The 24,270-nt window shown below is 56.0% G+C and overlaps 1 protein-coding gene across 3 annotated transcripts in view; it reads left to right on the forward strand.

Annotated features, from left to right (window-relative positions):
- Positions 1-24,006, forward strand: part of CXXC5 (CXXC finger protein 5) — a 57,588-nt gene extending 33,582 nt beyond the window's left edge. For 2 of the 3 annotated variants that reach the window (XM_067304718.1, XM_067304719.1), the window contains exons 2-3: positions 15,063-16,078; positions 22,991-24,006. In XM_067304718.1, the coding sequence (XP_067160819.1) occupies positions 15,290-16,078; positions 22,991-23,035 (834 nt within the window). In that variant the 5' untranslated portion in view covers positions 15,063-15,289 and the 3' untranslated portion in view covers positions 23,036-24,006. Of the gene's footprint in view, positions 1-13,223; positions 13,267-15,062; positions 16,079-22,990 lie in introns of those variants that run through there. The other variant, XM_013954540.2, reaches the window with a different exon arrangement.
- The last annotated feature ends 264 nt before the right edge of the window (positions 24,007-24,270 follow it).

Genomic DNA, 24,270 nt, shown 5'->3' on the forward strand with positions numbered 1-24,270 from the left:
TAAGCAGAAACCTCAGCTCCTTATTTACCTTCTTAACAGAAGTCTGAGCCTACCTTCACAGCCTTTCCTGGCCCCAATTCTGATGGCATATTAGAGGGCAGCTCTTAAATGTACATATAATTGGTGGCAAGGGCACATATTCACTGCTTGAGTCAAGCATACACGTATGTGTTTTCTTCAATTGGGCTTTCCAGTTTTAGTCACTGCTGACTTCAGCAGGATCTTGCTCAGCCCCGTAAACTTGCCCTGATGAGGGATTGAGTGGGATGTTCTTGCTGCGTACAGCAGTGGGCTTGAAAGATCAATTTGTGTCTGAACTAGAGCGTCAGGGTTTGATCTGTATTATTCTAGATCTAAAAAATGTGATTGCTTTTTCCCGTTTTTTGTATTTCCTGAGAGCAGTCTAGTTTCTAGCTTATCTTCAGACAGCCTCGAGGGTATTCTCTAGGAGTTTGGGAGTTTAATCAGGCATTGCTGGGGCATGTGAACTCTGCATATAGTTGCTGTTCCCATGGAGGGGAGAGCTTCTTTCAGATATTTAGGTTGGCGTGCCTGTGCTGGGGGCTGGGCCTGGCTGGGAACAAGCTGCTCCTTTTCCTGGGGACGGAATTGGGAACGCTGGTGGTGAAGACCCACTTTGCCGGGGGCAGTTCTTGGACAAGGCACTGGCAGCAGTGACGGGCACGGCTGGCTTTCTGAGGGCTGCCCCCCTGCAGCAGGACTCGCACCAGGGAACAGCTGGATTTGGTTTTATTTGATGTTTTTGCAGCAGAGGGAGGGAGCTCCATTCCCTCCAGCCCTGGCTCAGCCACCTGCGTCCTTTTTCCCAGCCGCTGAATTTTTGTTGTAGCATCCTGGGTGGGGCCTGCCATCCCCCGCCAGCAATTCCAACCCAGTGCTGTGCCCATCGCCCTCCTCCTGCTCCTCCTGCCAGCCCCGGGCAGCTCCGTCCCCTGCAGCCCTGACCTAACTTCGCTGCTCTTTTTGTTTCGGGAGATTTTTAATTCCACTGCTAAGCGCGGACAATCAGGACCTCCGTGGAAATGACCGATAGGCGAGATGCTGGGCTCTGGTTTGCTGGTGAAATTGAGGGCTTTTGTTGCTGGCTGTTTAGCAGGCAGTATTTCTTTTTGGGCTGGATATATTCCTGGCAAGAAAAATGATGGATGCTCTGTTTCGTTTCCAGTGGCAGTGTTTCAGATTCCTTGCTCCAGGGCAGAAGCTGAGCTAACTCCGATTCCGGAACAGCTCTGGTACCTTGGCAGCTTAAAGGCCACGGGGTTGCTTGAATGACAAGTGGCACTGAGCGCAGGGAAAGCTCGGGAGAATCGTTTTTGTGTGGCGTGCCCTCGATCTCTCGCAGGAAGCAGGGCGGGAGGACTGAAAGCCCACTGAGCGGGGAGGGAGCCTTTCATTGTCTTAGTGCTTTGCAGGCAGAACGTGTGGCGTTAGTAAGCGAGCCCAACGCACAAAGGAGCAGAGTGCTGTGCCTTCCCGGCGAGCGGGGAGTCTCTCCAAGTCTGCCTGTGGTGGCTGGGTAGACGGTGGGAAGCACAAAGTCTCAGGGTGTGATTGTAATTTTTCATTCCTAGGAGCTCTTATACTCTTCTTATCCCCTTTTGTGCCCTGGCCTCCCGTTATACCTGGCTTGGAGGGCCGAGTGTGGATGCCGGCAGCTGTGCTCTGAGAACAGCATCCTGTAACATCGGAAAGCCTGTGAGCATCGGGGAGCGCTGGACCTGCTGCCTCTGAGCCTGGTGCAGCGGGAAGCCACAGTGCTGGGGACAACACCTGAGGGATGGGTGCTAGGCTTGCGGGGGGCATGGGGCAGGTTTGCGACCATTAGGCTCTCCCAGCCTCTCTGTGCCTGTGTGAATGGACCTGAGGAGCTTGCGGGTCTGGAGGCAGAGCCCAGGGCTCGGTGCTCACGATGGAGCAGGGCCTGGCTGTCCTTGCCAGAGCTCTCCTGCTCCTTGTCTTGTGATGAGAAAGCACCTCTGGAGACGTCCCCGACTCTGGTCCCTGTCTGGGAGGGCACTGGCAGCTGGGCAGCAAGAGTTTTTACCCTGTGAAACCCTTCTGGTTCCACTGGGGTTGTTGGAGGCCTGGGGCAATTCCTCTGGATACCAAGTGAGACACTGATGCAGTGTGGGAGGACACCTGGGCGAGCTGCTTCCCTTGGCCACACGATGCCCTCGCTGCTGGCCAGGCTGGCCCCGTCTGTACTGCAAGCTCAGGTTGTACCCAGAGAAGCTGCAGGGCTGGGAAGAGGCTGATCTGTGTTTCCTGAGCATTGTCAGGTGCAGGGAGCACTGCTGCCCCATCACAAAGTAGGGCCGGTATCCTTCGCCCCAGCTCTGGCCATTCAATCTTCCTCCTCTTTCTTTCCTTTCTTTCTGTATTCCTTATGCAAGTGAGGCCAAGTAAAATGCAGTGCTGACCAAAGATAACAACCACAAGCAGATCCAGACAATGGATAAGCCCCCGGCGAGGGCAAGGGCAACCCAAATCCTCCCGGAGGAAGACAGGATTATTTTGCGTCCTATTAGACATCTGTCAATAGCTGCCATTTCTGGACCCTGACGCCTTTCCAATCGCGCAGCCACCTTCCTAATGTTAAAGCAACTCCTTCCTCAGCAGCCCTCTGCACATGGAAAAGGGGCTGTGTTTGGGAGCCAGTGCTTTCGGGGATGTGGGGGTGATTGCATGTGTTAATCCTGCAAGTGCAGAAGCAGTGTGGGCCCAGCCCTCAGGGGTTTTTCTGGTGCACAGCCTAGGTGTGAGTGGCTGAGATGTTACTGAGTCCTTTTGGATGCTAATGTCCTCTCCTGCCTGCAAAGGGGTAACTAGTTGGTCATCTAGGTCCTCGCTGCACCCTTGCTTTCATGGTTCCTTCTGACCTGCTCCCTTGTGCTCAGTCATTACCTCTGGGCACCAAGTCTTTAGCCCTGGCCTGCCTGTCTTTGAGCCACCAACCGTGTCACTAAGGACCACGAGGTTTGTTGCCACGCATTAATGACAAAATGCAAATCTGCTGAATCGGCCCAGGTGCTCTCAAGTGTTCGTTCCTGCTGCTGGCTGCTTTTCTTGCTAGACTGTCTGACAGCAATGGCGAGACAGCTACCAAAGGTGCCATGAATAAAACACCCATGAATTCCCGGCCCTTCCCATTGCCAACTTTTCTGGGATCCCAGGGATCCCATTGGTTTATGGTGGGTTGTTGCGTGGCCGCTTAATGTGTTGTGGAATGAGCCAGTTTTGAGAAAGGTGGGAATGAGAGGGGATTTCTCTGTGCCAGGGTGGCTCCTGGAGGTGGCACTGGTGGATTTGGGCCTCTTAATCTACAAATGTTCCCATGCTGGTGTCCCTAAACTTTTTTTTTTTTTTTAATTAACTTCTAGGAGCTCTGCTGCTGCTGATCAGTCTCACTGTGACCTGGTTATCAGTTATACCCCAAGTAATTTATGCTTTAATCGGCCCATCTGTTAACTGTAGTGATTCACACGTCTTAGCTTGGCCTCGTAGGTCTGCAGGGCTGCGTGTGCATCTCCCCTGGCTGCGCGGGTCCCTTGGAACACTCTGCTGCAGCTCTCGTGGGTCCTTCGGGATGCTTGGGGCGGCCCAGCAGCCCCGGAGCCTGCCATGCAGGGAAGTGCAGTGGGAGTGCTCTCTGCAGCACTCCTGGCTTCCAGGAAAACTGGATACCTTTACAAAAAGCTCTTTCAGTTCCCTCCTGTGTTCCCTTCCAGTTGGAGGAGTTCAAGTGGTTTCCTTTGTGACACTTTCTGCCCAAAATCCAGTTTTCCTCACCTCTTGAGTGAGGGGAGTACTTGGAAATGGGCAAATTGACGTCAGACTGTGTGTTGGTGCAGTGAACTGAACTGCTGGGATCCACCTCTGTGCAGTACTCACAGATGGCTGGCTGTGGGGCAAGAAGTGGCTGGAGCATCCTTCAGGCAGGGTGCATGGTCCATTCAGTCTGGTCTCTCAGATCTTGCAGCCCTGAAATATCATCAGTCGCTTCCCTTGGTGGTGTGTGTAGAGAGACACCAGGGACTGGCTGGGCTAGAGAGGCTCGGCTGTTCCCTCTGTGCTGGAAAAAATCCCTCCAAGAAGGTTTGGGAAGGCTTTGCAGAGGGAAGGTGGTTCTGCTGGGGCTGGACTAGGACTGATGTCTCATCTTCAGGGCTTTCCCCACAAACCACACGCTGGCTCGCAAAGTCTCTGGAAAGGACAGCACCTTGCTGGCTGACTTTGCATTTCCCAGGTTTACATGTTTGTTCTTAGCCACAGATTCAAAGTCGTATCTCCTCCACTGACCCCAGGAGGAGGACAGCATTAGGAAGGCGATGCCAGGCTAGGAGAGGTGGGCGAGAATGGAAATGTTCCCCAGCGGAGAGCCGTGCCACAGCGCGTGAATGTCAGATGCTGCTTGGCTGTGAGATCGGCTCTTGCAAACACAGATCGTTCAATCCCATTTGGAGGGAGGTGGGGGGGGGGAGAAAAAAGAAAGAAAGAAAGGGGGGAGGACTTTCTGAGTCTCAATCTGGTAGGTTTTAGTTACAGTCGTTTTAGGATTTGGGCAGCGAATGGCACAGCTTTGGCAAGGGGGGTGGATGAGCCGTGGAATGAAAGCACTGGGGGAGGTGAGGCTGCCAAGCCTCTGTTATACCCCGAATGGAGGGGGGGCTCGCGGGTGGGGGCACAGCCCCCTGGCTTGCCCTGGGGCTGGAGGAGGCTGAGCGAGACCAGGCTCTCCTTCGCCTGGGTCTCTGGGCAGCAGCTGCATGAGCGAAGAAGGGGGAGGAGGTGCCTGGAGTTGTCCACAGGGCAAATGGAGTCCTGAAATACTCGGATGGACGTTTCAAATCGCGTTATCTCCATAACCGCCCTGGTCTGGCCGTTCCAAGTGGCAGCGGAGATAAGTGGATTTCGAGGGAGCGCCTGGTCGTCTGACATTTAAGACTCTCTAATCCATAACTACCACCCCTCAAAGGCAGGATGGAGCCATGTTTCCAAGCTGGGCGGCATGGCGTAGCCCACAGGCATGCGTGGGCTGCCTGAGCGGATGGGGATACCTGCAGGGGTGGCTCACCTGTCTCGGTGCTGTGGCTCAGCTGGGGCAGGTTAGTGTCCCTGTGTGCATGGGGACCAGCTTGGGACCAGCAGCTCCCTGGAGTCCCACCGTTGCTGGGGCAGCTGGGTTGAGGTGCCACAGGGAGGAGACTGGACCAGAGTGGTGCGGGTGCTGGAGAGGCTGTAACAGCCCTGCTCAAGGATGAATCTCCCTGTTTCCCTTCTGACCATGGAGGTGATGGTGGTGTTGGTGACATCCGCCTCTGTTCAGCATGTGCTATCGTAACCTCTTTGGAAGGCCAGGGGACTTTGCTGTCGATGCCATCCTTGCTTGGTTGTGCTTGCCTGAGTTGGGAGATGGGAGCGGTGCATGGATGTGCGGTTGCAGCCTGGTTAGCCTGTGGGTTGGGAAGCGCAGGAGGGTGTTCAGCTGAGCTCTGTGTGCAGCAGCAGCTGTTGTGCAGATAGCAGGCATGGTTACGCGGGGAAACTCTGCCAGCTGCAAACAGAGGCCTTGGTCCGGACCCCTGGCCTGGGGAGCCTACCTTTCTGGTAGGTGTTGTCACCTTCTGCCTGCTCAGCAGGGCATCTGTGAGAAGTCAGTGTGGACTCACTGCGCCATCCCTGGTGGATGCACCGAGCTGTGGTTAATGTGGCAGGGTGGTGACTGCCCACTGAGGTCACCTATATTTCTGGCACTGGCTGGCTAGGCTGTGCGCATCAGGAGCAGTTCTTGCAAGACATCACCAGAGAAGAGTGGCTTTCTGCAGAGGAGGCTGGTGAAAGCCACTCTGTGCACCATGATGATTTGCCATCTGCTTTCAGGGCTAATTCCAGATGCTGGATTTAATCTTCCATAGCCTTTTTAATTCAGGAGTTGGCTTCTTAATGTCCCTCAGTGCCACCTCAGTAGCAGAGATGAGCAGAGCGGCTGCCACGACCAGCCCTTCGAAGGACATTCTGGAGGACTGGAGATGAACTGTCTCCATGAAAGATGTCCATCTGGCGACCTGTGAGACCTCCGCCTAGTTAACCTGCAAATGCCTGGTGCGAGGCTTAGTATTTGCAACACAGCCCAACAAAACCCAAACCTCTGTGTCCTCTCTTGATGTCTTGGGAAAATGGAATGGGTGATGGTAACTTTCTTGGTGCTTCTGGAAGCTGATCTTCTGCCTGGACCAGTTGTTGGGAAGATGAATGTGAAAAGCAGAGCTTGTGGGGGAATCTAAGCTGTTGGGTTGACAGCGCTGACGACTTGCAAACAAAGTGGGTGAAGGATGTCCTTGTCTTTGTCTAATGGTACCTCTTCACATTTAGCAGGCACCATGTTCTGGCTGAATGGATGTCCTGCAGGAGCACTCAGCCTTGGGAGATGTCGGTTTGATTTCTCCCTTCCTCCCTTGGTTCACCTTGTTGCACTGTGTGTCTTTGGCAGAAAAAGCAGCCCAATGGTGACTGTGGCAGCGGTCTCTGCTCTCCCGGCAGTCTCTATGTCTGACTGTTGCCTGGTTGAGTCCCCTGCAGCTAAAGACTTAGTGGCGGTTCCCTGTGATGCCAGACTGTCAGTCTCACTTGAATGCGTCTGGAGAGGTCCAGGAGCCTTTTGGTCTATCGCCTTCTGCCGAACCTCTTGTTGATTGGGCTGTGATTAGAAGTCACTGCTAGCTTTCAGTTGACCTCTGTCACCTGGCGAGGGGAGCAGCAGAGCGATGTCGTCATTCTGGCGCTGATTCTGCTGTGGAAGCTGGGTATTTGGGAGCTGAGTTGGGTGCTGCTGCGCTGAGATTGGAGCTGCCTGAATCTCGCTCTGGTTCTGCTTGTTCTCGTGAGCCTTTCCTTCCTTGTTTTGCTTCTGGACCTTCTGACTAGCAATGGTGCAACAGAGTGGTGGTCCCATCAAACCTGCTAGCTTTTCTCTGCTGTGAGGAAGAGAGGATGGTGTGAAACACAGTGGCCAGCATGCATCGAGGGTGTCACGCACACCACCCACAGCCCTCCTCTCCTGGCTGCAGAGATGCCATGTCCTCGTCTGCCAGCCAGGATGGTGCAGCAGCTCAGATGGCCTGTGAGAGCCCATGGCTGACCATCGCCTTAGGGTATGTGGAGTGTCAGAGCAGGGGAAAAGCTGTGGCACAGCACTACTGGGGGATGAAACCCAGGCCTTGCATGGGTGTCATGAGACAAGAGCCAGCTCTGTAGTTCTCTTGCTCAATACATGCTGCTTGACAGGTCCATTTAACATCCCTTTGCCACCGTGGAGTGTCTGTGGCCAAGGCCGTGGCTGAGACAGGGACCGTTTTTCTGTAGACCAAGAAAAACAAGCTACTGATCTACCAAGACTCGTACAGCTGCTAAGGCAATGATGGCTTGCAGAGGCCAGACTCCCCTTCTCCAGAGCTGCAAAGGCTTTTAGCTAGGAAGGCACCTCCAGCTTCGGCCCTGGTGGCCAGCAATAACACACTGCCTCCCTGTATCTAACTCTTTCCAGGGATGCCTTGGAAAGAGAGAAACCCTGGGGATGGGTGCTGAGGGTAGTGGCGATGCTGCTCCTTGTTGGGACCAGCCACGGTGCGGCCGAGTCTCTCACCAGCACTTTGCAAAGGAGGTGGAAGGCTGCGCTGGGCGGCTGGCTGCTGCCTTGGCTGGCTGGGGAGGAGGTGAAGGGGGGAGGAAGCGGGGACAAAAATCCTGCAGTGTACACAATTACCGCCACTTAGTGCCTCCTTTTTTGAGGCTGAAAAGACGCCGGTTTCCCTTCCGTCGTACGTCTGCTCCACCTCTGCCGGCCAGACAATGCCGTGGCCCCAGCGCCCACCAAGCAGCGCACAATGGGGGAGAGCGCGGCGCTGAAAGAATTTAAAAAGCAGAACTTTTATTTTCTCTCTTTGTCTCTCGAGCCTGGGAGCACCTCGGCTTCGGCTTTTCTTCTTTTTTTCCTCTCTTTACAGTCGTGTCTGTGCATGGCTGAATGAACAGTGGCTGTTACGGGAGGAGATTGATTTATTTAAAATTAAAGGAAAGCAGAAGTTATTTTTAAAGACAAGAGATTTTACATCTGAAGGAGCTGATTACTTTCCAGTAATGTTGGGCAGCGGACAGTGAAATAATACAGGGGGGTTGGAAATCGCAATCTGTCATTTTTACAAGAAGCAAAGCTCCTCTCTCCTGCTCCCCTCTTATGATAAATGGTTCCTGCAATCAGGGAGACTCTTAGTCCGTCAGTTGATGACTGTTTCTCCAGGTGCTGGGGCATTTGAGATCTTTTTGCAACCTTTTTTTGAGTTGTTAGCATTATCATAACATCGTGCTGTAACGAGAGCCCCTGGCTGGGCTGTGGTGATGAGGACCAGAGCTCTCCCATCTGAGCAGAGGCAGGCAGCGCACCGAACTTCTGCATACCCCACCTCTGAGCAAAACCAGGGACCCCGTGGGGAAACCCAGATCTGAGCCCTGGCTGAGAGCAGAGAAGGGGAGAAATGAGGTGGCTTAGGTTTGAGATACGTCAAGTTGAGCTCTTGGGTGAACCCCAGGGAAAAGGAGAGGCCTGGTGCGGGGCCAGGCTGCCTTTCTTCCTCGCTTGGGATGTGGGAGAAGGATACTGGCTTGCCCCGCTGAGGCATCCCAGGCTGGCGGTCACGGTTGCTGGGGTGGGGAGTCCGCTGGGCAGAGCTGCCTTCTCTGGGCGCAGCTCCAGGCAAGCTCTTGGGGCTCCCGAGTCCCTTCTGTGGACATAGGCCTTTCTCTGGGAACGGGGAAGGACAAGTGGGAGCGTCCAAGTTACCGTGGGTCAGCTGCAGCAGCAGCCTTCTCCTGGCAATGAGCAAAGCCTGGGTCAGTGCGGTAAGTCGCTGGTCACGTGAAGCCCCGGGGCTTTCAGAGCCTTTCTGCAGCTCTCAACAGCCACGGGCTCAGTGCATGCCTGGGACCTCTCTGGAGAACTGGGTTTTGGAGAGGAGCCCGTGAGGATAATGCTTTGGTCTTTGCAAGGTGTCAGCGCGTTTGCTGGGGGTAGTGGGTAGTAGGAGGCCCCAGCGAGGAGCAGAGTCTCATCTTGCAGCCCCCCTGCTGTCTTTGCAGGGTGCATGGCCCTGGTGGCACCCCCTTGCTGCACACCGTGACGCATGAGACAAGGTCGCTGTGCCTCTCTGCCCCGAGCTGGGTGCTGAGCCTCAGCCACTATGGCAGGGCTCCTCTGCAGCATGCTGTCCTGTCCTGTCGCCAAGTGGCATGACCTGGACTCGTGGCATCCGTGCCTGGCCACATGCTGGGGCTCACCAGGGCTCTACTTCCCCCTGCTTGTGGCCACTGCCCCGGGTGAAAGCTGTGGTGCTGGGTGCACGGGGACATTCTCAGTGCGGTCCCAGGCTTGGCGCATCGTCTCCTTTGGTCCCTCTTGCCATGGGCCTGCAGCCACTGGCGTGGCTCGCTTCCCCACACCACGGCATGCTGGGTTCTGAAACATCTCTCCGACGGGGGACACAGCGGGGACAGGGCCAGTGGCCCAGCACCTCTCCAAGCCACCCTCCAGAACTGTCTGGACCATTTGCAAAGGGCTGGCGGCCCGTTGGGTCTGATTTTGGACCTCCTGACCTTGACAGCATCCCCTTGAACCCTGGCATCTCTCCAGCCTGCTAAGCTGCTTGGTGTAAAGACCTGAATGAATGGGTGCATCACATGGTCCTTAATGCTGTGTCTGAAACTAAGCACCTTCTGATGGACCCAGATGACACTGCCCGGTGCATTCTCTGGGGGCTTGGGGGCCGGAAAAGGGGCAGGAACAGAAGGGGGGGTGTCTGTCTGCCTTTACTCAGGTCAGTCATAAAGAGGGGATTAAGATAATTAATCCCCCTGCACCCCCCAGCAATTAGCAGCCTGGCTGGGCAGAGGGTGGTAATGAGTAGCTGGGATGTGCCGGGTTGTTCACGCTGTTGGGGCTGTGTGGTCCCAGTGGGTGGGCAGGGGGTTCCTGTGCACGTGGGTCGGCTGGGCACCCTATAGCTGGTCTGCAGGCAAGTCCTGGGGGCTCCACGTGATGGCGTGGGGATGGGCACGTCCTGCCCACACACCGCCCTGTGCCTCCTCGGCACAGTAAAATGGGCACATCATAGGCAATTCAGCAAGCTCTTTCCCTCGGAAATCTGCTGCTGGTGTTTGCAAGAGGCTTTCTCTCCCTGCTGGCTCTGTGAGGCTCTTGGGCTCCTGGGTCCAGCATGGGAGCAAGGTGCTGTGACTGGCATCCTTGCCTGGTGTATGCTGCCATGGAGGAGGAGCAGCCTGAGCCCCACGGGACCGCGGAATGAGCGCAGCTGGGCTGTGCAGGAGCTGAAGACGCAGCGAGGGGCAACGCCAGGCGGTTCCAGATGGCAGGAGCTGGAGGGGCCGAAGCAGCAGTCCGGACAATGGTGGGATTGTGCGGTGATGGGGCCGCTCAGCTTGGCCGCCCCTTCTGAACCACCAGCTGGGCACTTTCTAGAGCGAGGGCATGCAAGCCCTGGGTGTGAATGCTGGCAGCATGCTGGCCTGCCGGCTTGGGCTGAGGTGGTACCTGTCTGACGGGGCCCAGGATCCCTTGACCTAAAGGGTGGCAGTGGAAGGAGCTGTGCTGGATGGGCTGTGGTGGCCTTGTCCCACTGGTGCACTGTCACCTGCTGCTGCAGGAGGACCCAGGGAGACCTCCAGTCCCAGCCCAGGCTGCCACAGAGGTATTCATGGCGAGGCTGGCTGCTGGCTGGAGATAGTCAGTCCTGTGCCGGTATCATGACCTGATGGCAAGAGGGTGGGGGAGAAACAAGAAGCAGGACCTTGCACCTTCCTCTGAACTTGCAGCAGCTCAGGAGTGAGGAATCCCTCTTGGTCCCCATCGGCCTTGGGGAAAGCCATTTATGATCAGCATATAAAATCCTTCCCCTTTTTTCATGCTCTGCAATGATCGGTTCCTGTTAGAGGAGGCTGTGGGATGGTCTCGAACCTGATATTTGTGTACACCCGGCTGGTGGGGGCTCAGAGCTGCTGGGCCTGATTTATGCAGTGGGGTGGGAGCGCAGAGTAGTTCCCTGATAGAGCCAGCTGGAGAAGGCTGGCCGTTACGGCCGACCGTGGGGGAAGATGTGCCCTTGGAAATAACTGATGGAGATGGAGACTGCAGCGCGTGGCTGTGCAGAGAAGTGCGGAGGTGCAAGGCTGCCAGGAGCAGAGCTGGGGAGGGAGCCAAACGTGAGGGACTTTGCTGTTGACGTTACGCAGCGATGAGTTGCGATAGTGACAAGCTCTTGCTGGGTCCAGCTGGTGACCGACGTCCTGGAGCCAGTGTCTTTCCTGGTTTGGTGCTCAGACCGTGTCGCCCGGTGAGTGGGGCTGGGAACAGGGCCCTGCGGTGTGGAGAGCCAGCCCCTTGCAGCTCTGCATGGCGGAGAGCCCCTTGCAGACACGCTTCGAGGTCTCCTCTGAGGAGCAAGGTGGACTTTTGCTGCCCCTCTTGCTGCTGCTCTTGTTTTTGGCCAGAGGCCCCTTCTCTGGGATTAATGCCGGCGCTCCGATGCTGCCGAGCCACTGAAGCATCAAGGCTGGAGACACGTGTTTGAGGTTTTAAGAAGGGAACACAGCAAAGAGCCCCAAAAGGTGTCTGAGCAATATCAGCTGCAGCTTAAACTCCACAAGATTACAGACAGGCCAGAAATGTGAGCTCAGCAGGCTGGTAAATCCGGGATTGATCCAGCGTGGTGCTTGGGCCTTGCAGATCCCAGCTCAGCAGCAGGGCTTGTCCAGGAGCCCGCTGCCTGGGCACGGTGGGGCCGAGGCTGGGGCAGCGGCGGCGCCGCCATTCCTGCCGCTGCCGGCACCAGCTCAGTGTGGAGCAGCCCCCGGCGTGTTGCTGCGGCATCGGGAGGCCGGGTGCTGGTGTGGCATTCGCCGCGGGAGCCGTGCTGCCGTGCTGTGCCGCCTCACCTACCGGCGTCCACCCTGCAGCCAGGACCTGCAGAGGAGAGGCTGCTTAATTAGAGCAGCCTGCTGGCCACCCCGCTACCCCAATTACAGCTCCTTCCTCATCAGCTGAAGGCATCCCACAGCGGTGCTCAGCAGGGGCTTGTAGCCACGGGCTTGCAAGAGCGCTGGAGGTGTCTGTGCCGTGGCCTCTTTCTGCAAAGTGCAGAGAACCAGCTGAGCCAGGCCCGCTGTAGCGCGGCGAGCGGAGGCAAACCAATTTCATATGCAGCGGGCGCTTCTGTCTCCCCCTCCAGCTGCAGCGGGAAAGGGCCGGTCGTTCAGCACCAAGCGATGCAAGGGAATAACCAAGCTTCCGCTGCCGTGGCATGGGGAGCCCGGGAACCTGGTGCCTCTGGCCCTTCCTCCCCCTTCCGGATGGATGCAAGGCGCCGCGCGAAGCGCCCGCCGTGCTCGCGTCGCCCGCTGGAGGGGGGCGAGGCCGGCTCCGGTCTTGCACGCCAGACCTGCAAGCCCTGAGCAGCTCCCGCCCGGCGCGGGCACCCTCGCCCCGGCGGCATCCTCCTTTGCTGGCCTGCTGTGGCAGTCCCTGCTGTGCAGCGGGGCGGCGCGGCGGCCCGAGGAGCGGCGAGGCAGGGGTGCGCTGCCCGCCGTGGAGGGGAGCGGGACTGCTGCGCCGAGGGGCGGAAGAGGAGAAGGGCCGCAGGAAAGGCAGTCGCAGGAGGGCGTGAGATAAAGCCGCCGAGCGGCTTTATCTCACATCCTCCCGTTAGATGCTTTTCCTGCCGTGCTCCCCTTCTGGCCCCAGCACCGGCAGCTTTTGTCATTAAGGTGTGACCCGTCCTAACGCTGCTGGAACGAGCCTGGGCTGGGCCCCGCTGCTCCCTTGGCAGCGGCTGGGCCAGTCCCGCGGCCGTGCGGCAGCACGGCTGCTCGCTGGCACGCCCTCCGGCACCCTGCGGCTCCCGGGCAGGAGGCGCGTCCCAAATGCGCCGCGGTCCTCGCTGGCGACCTTTCCCGCGCCCGGGGCTGGGGCGCTGTGCTCCCCACGTGGCCGGGGGCTGGGGAAGGGCAGGCTGTCCTGCTGCGGCCCCCTCCCTCCCCACGGGAATTTGAGAGCTCTGGGCTGGAACCCGAGTCCTGCATCGATCCACGCTGCGTCTTAAATCCCACAGCAGCTGAAGCAAGCGGTTTCAGCGCGAGGGTGGGGGTGTTTTTCTCTGCAGGCGAGCCGTCTCCTCTATCGGGGTGAGATGGGCTGGCTTCCTGTTCCAGTAATGTGGTGTTTGGCTCGGGCTTCTTGCCCCCGTAAGCGTTTAACGGCAGAGCGGCGCGGCGGGGCGCATGCAGCCTTGCGCTCCCCGCCGTGTCTCCGTCCCTCAGAGGGGTGCGCGCGCCATCGGGCTTGCCGTGGGGCCGCGCTGGGATGAGGCAACGGCGGAGGGAGGGCGCGTGGGCAGCCTCAGAGCGCCCCAGGGCTGCTCCATGCTCTGCGCGCGCCGCTCCCGGGCAGGGTGCCGCGGGTCCCGGCGGCGCTCTCCTGGCCTGGCTTTGTCCCCGCAGTCGTCCGGGGGCAGAGCCCCGGCACGGCGAGGATACGGGACTGCCAGGAGGACCCGCGGGAGTGCTGGGAGCAGGGCAACGCTGCCTGCGTGCCGGGGCAGCAGGGGCAACCCTTCCTGGGGGCAGCGGAGGGAAGAGGAGGCCTCCCACCGCAGCGCCCTCCCCCAGCTACTGCTGGGTGGGGATGTGGGTTCCCGCTCCGCTAAGCCCTGGAGCTTTTCTCCTCTGAAGCCTGATTACTCCGGTGGTGCCTGTGCGTGCGTGCGTACGTGCTTGGGAGGGGAGGAGGAGGAATTTCACAACAACAAGTGTTTGCAGCCACGCTGGGCCCAGCTGCCCCAGACCTGCCCGAGGGTCCCGCGGCATTGCCTCCCGCGCCGGGGAAGCCGCGCCAAGAGGGGGGGGTGCGCTTCTGCACCATCTAGTCCCTTCCTGCTCCGGCACAATGGGGCAAATGCTGCGGCTGTGCGAGCAGGGTGGCCATCGGGGGGAAGGTGCGGGTGGGTGGGTAGTGGGCTGTTCTGTTTTTTTTGGCTGGAGGGGGTCAGAGCTGGGCCTAGGAGGTGGACAGTGTAGCTCTCGCCTTAGCTCTCCAGTGTGCTTGTGCGAGTGGACAGGTTGGGGGTCTTCACTGCAAGAAGCAGTCAGGCCTGTCTAAATTTTCTGTTTCTCCACCTTAGAGCAGAGAGGAGGGGTCTCTGTCACACTTGCTCCTTAATATTTCTGTGTTCATGAGACCAGAAAATAAAAATCAGCAGGTGGCTGTAGTTCCTGCTTGGCCTCGGGGCGCTGGGTGGGTTTCATTGCCTGGGCAGACTGATGGTCCATCCCTCCCTCTCCTGGAAGGGTGGGTGCAGTGCTTGCAGGCTGGACGCCCTGCTCGAAGAGCTCGGAGAGCAGGGGGATGAGGACCTCGGAGCGAGGAGGAGGACGGAGGCAATGCTGGCCTGAGCTGGGAGAGAGCAGCTTCAACAGAGAGGTCCCGGGAGCCCGCGGTCCCTCCGGGTGCTCTGTCAGGTCCTGTACCCGGCTTCCTGGCTGCTGTGCCTGCCTCGGTGGGCAGGAGGGGGGCACACGGGCTGGAATGTGAGGGCCAGGCGGCCATGGGCTGGGGGTCTGGGATGGCCTGCGAGTGCCTGCAGCCCCTTCCAGCATCGGGGCCGCCCGCCGCTGGAGTGGAGCAGAGGAGCCCCGTGACTTCCCTGGGATTTCAGTCCTCAGGGGGAGGAGAGCTGGGCACAGAGAGTCTTTAAACAGCAGAGTGACATTGCTCCCAGGCCAGGACTTCCTTTGTAACCCCCCGATTTCTCTCTGGATGGCGACCCTTTTAAGGAGCAGCGGAACGGATCTCCACTGAGGTCCGTTCCCTGGAGTTTCTTTGTTCGTGGCGCTGAGACTTTCATTGCAGGGGGAGGAAGAGCTGCTTTGAAAAGCCTGTTTGCTCTTGCCAGTACTAACTCTCTTTTATTTTCTACTTCCAGAGCCGTATGTTTTGTATCAGAGCCGCAGACTATGTCTTTACACTGAAATTGTACTGAAGACCTTTGCAGCCGACCTTGGAGGATACGCCCCGTTCATGAGCGTTCCTATTTAAGCTTTCTCCGGTGGTTGGTGTGTTGGTGCTGCAAGAGGGGCTTTGGGGGTCTTTTGCTTTGGTTTTTGGGGTTTTTTTTTTTTGGTTTGATATTGCTGTTTTGCTCTGTGCACCATGTCGAATTCGGGCTCCCATCAAGACACTGGGAACAAGCCAGACACGTTGGAAAAAAATAACCAAGATGACTCTCAACCCCCTGTCAACTCCGAGAGGAGGAACAAAAGTGGAATAATAAGTGAACCTTTGAACAAAAGTCTTAAGAAGTCCCGTCCACTCTCCCACTATTCCACCTTTGGTAGCAGCAGCTCGGTAAGCGAACATTCAGAGAAAGGCACGTCCTTAACTAATGGCAATGAAGCAACTGTGGATAAAAGTAATTCTACCTCAAAGCACAAAAACATCTCTAGTATGCTGAGCAAATTAGACAGGGTGTCAGAAATCTCCTCAGAAGGACAGAACGCCCTACAACAGTTTGCTCAGTCGACAGAAATGCTCAAAAGAGTGGTACAGGAGCATATTCCTCTAGCAAGCGACCATGGGACTGGTATCTCTGATATGGAGGCGGTCTCAGCTGCAGAGACAATGAACAGCCCCTCTGATTTTCCTTACCTGGGGGCTTTTCCCATCAACCCAGGCCTTTTCATTATGACCCCCGCTGGCGTGTTTCTGGCAGAGAGCGCGCTCCATATGGCTGGCTTGGCAGAGTATCCAATGCAGAATGAATTGGCATCTGCCATCAATTCGGGGAAAAAGAAACGGAAAAGATGTGGCATGTGCCCGCCCTGCCGAAGACGGATAAACTGCGAGCAGTGCAGCAGTTGTAGGAATCGCAAAACTGGCCACCAGATTTGCAAATTCCGAAAATGTGAAGAACTCAAAAAGAAGCCTTCTGCAGCACTGGAGGTAACCGGCCCCTGTCAGGCACCCTAACCCTTCTCTTGGGCTGCTCTCCTGGGTTTGGATCTTGCCCTAGATAATAAAACACCTGGTACTTCTTACTTTTTTTTCTTTTCCCTTAACAGTTCTCACCATAAGTTATCTGCTTTGCCCAGCGCCCCCAGTCCCCAACCCTCCCTTACATACTGGGGTTGTTCTGGTTAGGGATGAGGGCTGGAGTCTCTCCCCAGGTTGCTGGTGGCCCTATACATGCTGAGGTTTGGTGTCCCTTTTGTAGGCATCTGTAGCAGAGAGTTTCTGCTGCTGAACTCCAGCTTGAGTTTCACTGCCTGTGTCCCTTCTACTAAAGGGACTGCAGCTATCCACTGTCCCTAGCTAGGGAGCAGTTTCTAACCTGGTAAGGGAGTCAAAGGATGGAAAGACGGAAGGCTTTTTAGGGTAGAGCTCGTGAGTAGTTGGTGGTGGCTGTGAAATTAATGTTTGTGGTGCACCTGGATCCCCGTCCCTTAGCTCACTCTTTGTTGTAAATGGGAGAGAAGAGGCCCTTGGTTTTGGGGTGGGAAATGGTTGCAGAATGCGCTCTTGGATGCTGTCAAAGATGAAGCAATAGCTGGTACCCTGGGTAACATTTCTGTGCTAAGGCAAAATGAGTTCTCCCAGGGCCAGGGTCTGATCGTGGCTCTATTGGTATGAATTCATGAGGGGATTCGTTGGATTTCCTTTGGGAAATCCAAATGCATTGTGTACATCCTTGGAGATGCCAGGAGCTCCCCTGCTCCTGCTGAATTCACTGAGCACAGAGGCTGCTCTGCTCTCAGCAGAGTGAGGCCTTGTGGTGGTACTCGGGCTGTAACTCTGAGGTCCACGGGGACCATGTCAACACAAGGTTGTTGGGTTTGGCCTTGGAAGCTGCTGCAAATTCTCCTGCCGGGTTAGGGTGCTGACTTGCTAAAAATGCCAGGGAAGGTACATTATTAATGTGGGAACCACAGGCAAGGTCAGGTGAATTGAGTCATCAGATAGGACTGAAATTCAACCGGGGCCTTGCAGGTCTGGCAGGAATATGGTTGTTCCCATCAGTGTGGTGTGAGTGAGAGCTTGGTGCCTTGGGAGTGCTGGAGACACGCTGCAGTGTGTTAGGGGTAGTGTGTGGGCGCGCTTCCCTCTGGCAGTGACTGCTTCGTGCTGCAGATGAGTGGCTGCTCTGGGCCAACACCTCTCTGTAGAGTCCGCTATGCATTGTGCTTAATCTGGGTTTGATTTTCTTGGGAGCTAATCTAGCCATCAGCTGCATGTGTATACCTTTTTGTCCTCTTCCTGCTGGTGAGTGTACCCACAAAGCTGGCAAAGGTTAAAAAAAATCACCCTGACATCAGCTGGAACTCACATACTGGTGCGAGGGCATCGTCCATCCTCTGATGTCTTCCCGAAGAGATAACCCACTGTTTTCTTAACCACGTTCTACGTTTTCAATTAGCATCAGCTCTGAATGAATAGTGAAGGGAAAAAAAAATCTATTTGGGCGGTGGGGATGAGGAGAGTGGGACTGTGTCTTTCAAAAACCGCTGTATTGCTAAATTATATTCTTGTTCTAATTTGCTGAGTCAGTGATCTGGAAAAAGGGAGAAAGGAAAAAAAAAAAGTTCATCTCTTTCGAAGAGTCCTAAAACAGGTCAATAGAATCACAGCTCGCATCAGCCTGAGGAGCCGCTCCTTTCTCCCCAGCATTACGCGAGTTATGGGGACGTTAAATAGCATGGGGAACCCATGAAACGATCACCCCGTTGATTTGTTTCCCCATTCCATGGCTGGCTGAGAAATTGGAGCCACTGAAATTGGGCTTTTAATTTGATAGCATTCGGGGACCCTGTAGAGGACGGGTCACTTTGCTCTCTGAGGGGATCTGCAAGAATGTTTAAGCTGAGGAGAGCTGGTGCTCCAGGAGGAATCAGACGCCTGGGCAGACACAGATCGCCTTGGGACGTCACAGACTCTTCCATCAGAATAGATACTCAAAGGCTGTGTATTTTGGGCTGCTATTTTACGATATCACCTCGTGCTGTGTGTTGACCTAAGTAAAGTTGAACTACATTGTGACCATACATAGAGGTGCTTGAAGAGGGACACACTGGGACCCCCTTGATGTCGCAAGGACATTTGTGTTTCTGACCAGGCCGTTAGGTCTCACCCCACATCATCTTCCAGTCTTGGCAACGCATTGCTTTTGGCCAACCTTAGAGCAGCCGTCAGAGCCACTGCTACCTGCCTTGCTGTGGAAACACCGTCTAGAGGTGGCAGCGGCCTGGGGAGTAGAGGTGCTGGCTGCGTAGGGCAGTTGGCTCGGCAGCTTCAAGGGCTGCTGGTCATGGCAGCACATCAGCCATGTGTTAGCATTAATGTCAGAGTAAGGGACCATTTGATGGCCATTTATACGTGGCTGCAAAATTCACTGTGCTTTCTTTGAAGCATTGTCCGCCTTGGTGGGGCCCTGTGTCAGAGCTGACCAGGAGAAGAGCACCCCACAGTGAATCCTGCCAGGCCGTGTCAGTCTGCCGGCCATGTGTGTTGAGAGGAGCGTCCTCAGAGAGCCAGGGCAGGGGCCGCAGCTGTGATTAAACATTGATCTAAAATCAAGCAGTAAAAAAAATAGAATTAAACCTTTATGGCAGCATAAAAAACAGGCTAAATCCCAATACCGCCGTTAGGCTTTATCTGCCCATCTAAAGAGCCTGAAGAACCGGTCGCCACTGGTGTCCTGGTGCAGCGGCTGCTGGCTGAGGCACTGAGGCTGGAGAGGCAGCTCAGACTCTTCAAACAGGCAGCAGCGCGTCCCTGCACCAACCGGGCTCCTCTGGGCTCTACCAGCCCCGGCAGCTCTAGGAAATGTTGCATGGTCTGCCATCCAGCCCTGGACTGGTAGCCCTGGGCTTATCTCCAGAGCGGAAGGCCACATGAAGGCCATGAGTACTGGGGATTTTACTCGACAGAGAGGTCCTCCATCTGGAGTAGACCTGGTGAAGTGCCTACTGCTGGCCAGGATGCCCCTGCTAATAGTGATGTAAGGGTTGTTGCTACATTGTGTGGACAAAGTGGAATCCAGCCTGAGCATCCTCATGAGCTAGTTGTCCATCTTCCCTTATTAATGAAGAGAGAGAGAGCTGTTTAAGATGACTATTTCAGGTGTCTACTTACAGGCCTCTTAGAAGCTCCCTCGCATCTCATTCCTCTCTCTTACTCAGATGTGGACATCTATATTTGGGTAGATGGCTCTTGCCTGTGAATCTGCGGCTCTCTCTCCCTGTGGGTTGCCTGTTTGGGCTTTTTTGAGGGATCTAGACTGGAACAGCATGGAAGGGTGAGCCATGCCATAGCTCCTTGTCCCAACACCACTGTTTGCCAGGAACACTTGTATCTTTCCCAGATATTAGGTTACAAATGCAGAGATCGTTGGGAAACTGTGATTCCTGCAGCTCTCTACTCATTGGCTTCCCCAGCTCAATTTTGCTCTGTAAATCAGACATGCATTGGGAGTAGGAGAAAGTCTGATCTACCTTACCTGGGCACCACCCTCTACCTCCTGTTATCTCCCTTCCACTCCCTCTCTGTGCCCAAACCCCAAATCTGGGTGCCCGTGGAGGTAGGCACTTTGGGGTACCTTCTGCAGGAGTGTAGGGGAAGGAGTCACTGTCCTGGTTACTCAGATGTCTTGCAGACGTCTTAACCCAAGAGAAGGACCAAAGGAGAGCCCAGCTGGCTCCTGAGGGGGCTTAATGACCTTAATGTGGCCTGTTTCTGGGCTTTAGGGCAGTACATGAATCTCCATGGGGAAGAGGGGAAGGTTTTCACAAATGGCCTTAGTTCTGGCATGATGTCCCATCTGATGGCATGTCCTGTTGGTGATTGTGTGGCCCTTGGGATCACTTTGCCTTCCCTGGAGACTCTTGGCGTCTAGAAACATCATGGTCCTTGCACAGGCAGCACTTAGTCCTGTAAATGTTGCTCTGGCTTTCCATCTCTATTCAGCTGGGAAAACATCCCACCTCCTCTTTCTGGGTAGTCATATCCTCCTACCAGAGTAGGACAGAGCATCTCTCTTTTGGGGCCTTTGGCTCACACGAGTTCTCTTGTCCTCTCTCCTGTACTGGAGGTGGCTTCAAAGAGGTGTTCTTCGATATCAGGCGCTTAGTCACATGCAAGATTGAGCCTGATCAGAGTCTGGAGCATGTTACTGTCCATCTTCATCCCTCTTTCCTCTGTGCAGTGAGATGCTGAGGGGTCCACAGTGGTGCCCAGAGTTTCTCTGCAGGGGAGAGGAGTGTTTGTCAGGGTTCCTGGTCAGGCTGTAGGCATCTGTCCCTGTGTCCTGCTAGGACAGGAGTGGCTTAGAGTCTATGTGTCCTTACAGATTTCAGTGTGGGACCATGCGGTCCCACCAGCGCACAGCCCGCCGATAGGTTAGCAACTCCACGGGGTCCGGTTGCGAGCAGCTGAGCCCTGGCCTGTTCCCAGGCGGAGGACGCCGTTGACTTCCCTTGGACCAGGGGAAGGTGTTTGGGCAAGACAGCTGTGTCGCAGGATGCATCCTGGTGCCTTGCGTTTCTCTTGTTCCTGCATGCTGGGTGGGGTCTTTCCATTTTTCCCCCTGTGGCTGAATTGCCGGAGTCCCAGCCCAACTCACGTGTGCGCTCCTTAGCATTTTTTTGACGTCCTCAAGCACAGGGGAGGTCCGGGCTGGGCTGCCGGCACTGAGAGTGAGGGAGGTCACCTTGCCGTGCCAGGCTCCGCTGGAAAGGCCATGCCCTGCCGCTGCGGTGGCTGCTTGCTGCAGCCTGGCCATTGTGCTCGCTATCGGCCGGAGGGGAAGTCGGAGGCTGTGCCATTGTGTCTGGAGCGGCGAGGGGACAGCGGGAACAATTGCAGAGCTGTTTTTCCAGATGCCCTTTCAGGAGCGAGTGTTCCCACTGCCTCCTTGTTGTCGCTGTGTTATAACTTCGGTGAAATCCTTCAGCGGTAGACCGCTGCTGCAGGGCAGTCCCAGGTCAGCGAGGCCCCTGGTGGCACGAGTTTGTTTGGTCTCGTCTCAACCCTAAACAGACTCTTGCTCATCTCACACCTAGCCAAAGGTCTTTGCCCAGCAGAAAAGCTGGGTCAGGGACTAGGAGCTCTTGTCCTGAGCATTTGGCTGCCTCTGCAGGTGGCTGGCGGAGGGGGCAGCCGGGGAGGGGGGGCCTGCCTAGTGGCCCATGCCTCGTCCGGGGAGAGGAAGACAGGGTGCTCGCGACGTGCTTGCTTCCCCCTGTTTTGGCTGGGCTGCAGGAAGGGTCGTGCTTCACCCATTCCTTGTGCACATGGAATAAAAGCAGCTCGGAGCGTGTTCTCCTGCCTGCCCCCATCGTGGGTGGGTGGGAACCCTCCGAGGCACAGTATTGCAGCCGCTTGCTGTTGTGTGCGCAAGCCCTCTGAGATGAGGATTTTTCTGCCGCTGGAAGGCATCCTTTCATTTGAAAAGCACCTGTAGGAAGACGGGTCTCTGTGGGGTGGTGGTAGGCAGCAGGCAGGACTGCTGAAGCAGCGGCGGCAGGATCAAAGAGGGTGTCAACACCCAGGTGTGGGCCAGGTTGCCACCCCCAGGGTGTCCTGCCGAGCAGGGAACCAGGAGATGCTCCACGCTGCCTGGGCGATGGCCTGGCACCCAGCCCGCCGGCCAGGAGAACGGTGCTGAGCCGCTCTCCCTCGCCCTGATCCTGCTCTCCCCAGCCGGCCCCTGGAGGGAGAGGCGCGAAGGCTGAGGTCTGTGGGATGCATCAGCTCCTTGCACCCAGGACAGCCCCAGGGGCTCGGCACGCGCGAGCCTGAGCTCCCTTCCGAAGATGTTGAGCACCCGGGGTCCCCGCGGGCTCCAAGCCTGCCTGGCTGCACCAAGCACCTTTGACGGGGTAGGGATAGGAGCTCTTCATTTGCTGCAGGTTGGAAACGCGGTGCAGAGCCTTGCGTGGGGACGGGGGGTGCTGAGCCTGGCATGGACCGGGCCCAAGGCCGGCAGCTTACGTGTCAGGCAAGGCCACGTGCTTGCCTTCCTCGCGCCGGCTTTGTCCGACGGCGCCAGGAGCGCCGGGGCTGGCTATAACGCCGAGCGCCAAGCGGTCCAGCGCCGGGGCAGGGCGGCCGGGCGCGCCGGGCCGTGGTACGGCGCGGCACCGCGAGCTCCTTAGCGGGTTGGATCCCTTTGTGCCGTGGCCAGCGGGCGGACAAAGGGGCGGCTTAGGGAGCGGGGTGAGCTCACGGCCGCCGTGCGCGGGGGCCGGCACCCTCCGGCGGGAGCCGCCCGCCAAGAATACGGCATTGTGCTCCCGGGGCACGTGATGCGCCGCGCCGGCGGCTCTCATCCCGGGGATTACAGCCTGTCTTGCCCTCCTCGGAGCTGACGGCTTCTCCCCGAGCCCGGGGTAGATTTTGCCTTTTCCGACGTGGGCTCTTCCCATCCTTCCCTCCCCGGCGAGGACAAAGCCTGCTGCGCCGCTGCCGAGCCCGAGCCCGAGCCCTCGACGTGAGGGACGGGGCAGGCCCGGCCCGGGCTCTCCGCGTGGTTGCCTGCTGCTTTTACTTAGCTGCCTTTAATCAACTTAGTGCTGATGATATTAGCGGCGCTGCCTGCTAATACCTGTTTGACGAGGCTCCTTCAAGTAAACAAGGCCGTCCTGGGGGCTCGTTAGCTGTGACCACAAAAGCACCGGCCCCAACCCCCCCCCCCCAACCTGAGCTGGCCCTGGGGAGCAGCCAGGAAGGAGCCCCCCGGAGCAGCTGCTGTGGGAGCGGGCCGCAGCGCAGAGCAGGGCTCGTGCCCGCAACCCAACTTAACGCCTTGTCCCTTCTCTGTTTTGTTCTTCTCCCCCTTCCCCTGTCTCTCTTCTTTTCCAGAAGGTGATGCTTCCTACAGGAGCTGCATTCAGATGGTTTCAGTAGGAACGGGAATCCCAAAGCTCTGTCATCCAAGTGCAATGTCACTGCTTGCTTGTGTTGTCTCAGGCAAGGGATTTTTGGCTGAAATGAATGGATGCACCTGTGTCTCTTTAGAACCAAAAATATTTTCTCGCAAAATTTCATTCCTGTTTTTATAATTTTTTTTTTGCGTTTGTTTAACATCTTCAAGTCCTAGTCAGACATTTAACTGCTTTTCAAATAAAATAATTAAAAGAAAAAAACAATGGATCTGTAAAGTACCAAGACTTAATAGACAGAGTATGGACAATCAGTTTCTTTCTGTGTTTTGGTGTTGATGTTGTTTATGTGTGAAAGATGCAGTACTTGTGTAGGGAATGTAAATTTACAGTAACCTTTTAAAATCTAGTTACTAATAAGCACTACTGTAATTTAGCACAGTTGTTTAATTGCACCCTCATTTATACTTTTTATTTGATTATTTCCCATCATACAATAGAGTGGATAGTTTCTAGAATGCCTCAACTTCATGTTTATAAATGAGAATATGTTTAAAGCGATGTAGTATCCCTTTTCCTAGCCATTCACGTATGTAAGTTTAACCAGCAAGAGGTTTGGTATAAAAGACGAAAGAAAACAATTGCTACAAAAACGGCGATCCTTGAAAAAGGAAAAAAAGAAGAAAAAAAAAAAAGAAAAACATGTCATTGTTAGTTTATTAATATAGAACAAGAAATACTGCATACAGAAAAAACTCCTAATTGCAATGGTTTACTTCTAGAAGTCATTTTTGTAAACTTACTGAAGTTAAAATCAAAATAAAAATAATATTGCAGGACCTGTGCTGAAGCAGTTACGAAAAGTGATATTTCTCTTCTGTTCAAATCCCCGTCTCTCCAGCTCTCTCTACATCATTAAATTGAAATGCTGTTTGTAATGTTTTAGCGATCCAGGCTGTTTTTGTGAATAAAATGAATGCATGTTTTGTGTCATGATTTACAGCTTTGTTATTTCTCTCCATCCCCGTCTCAAGCAGTTCGGCCCCCCCCACGACGCCGCCGGCAGCCGAGCCAGCCCCCCGCGCCATCAGCGACGCGGCCGGTGCCCCGCGGCCCCTCCGCCTGCCCGGCGCCCCGTGGGGGCCGCGGGCGCGCTCCGGGGTCTCGCTGCCTCTCCTTTCCCCGCCGGCTTTGCTCGCCGCTCCCCGGCGCAGGCAGAGCTGCCCCTGCGCTGGGGCGAGGGGAGGGGGCTGCCGCTGG

The sequence above is a fragment of the Apteryx mantelli genome, chromosome 14, assembly GCF_036417845.1.
Source record: "Apteryx mantelli isolate bAptMan1 chromosome 14, bAptMan1.hap1, whole genome shotgun sequence".
NCBI classification, from domain to species: domain Eukaryota; kingdom Metazoa; phylum Chordata; class Aves; order Apterygiformes; family Apterygidae; genus Apteryx; species Apteryx mantelli.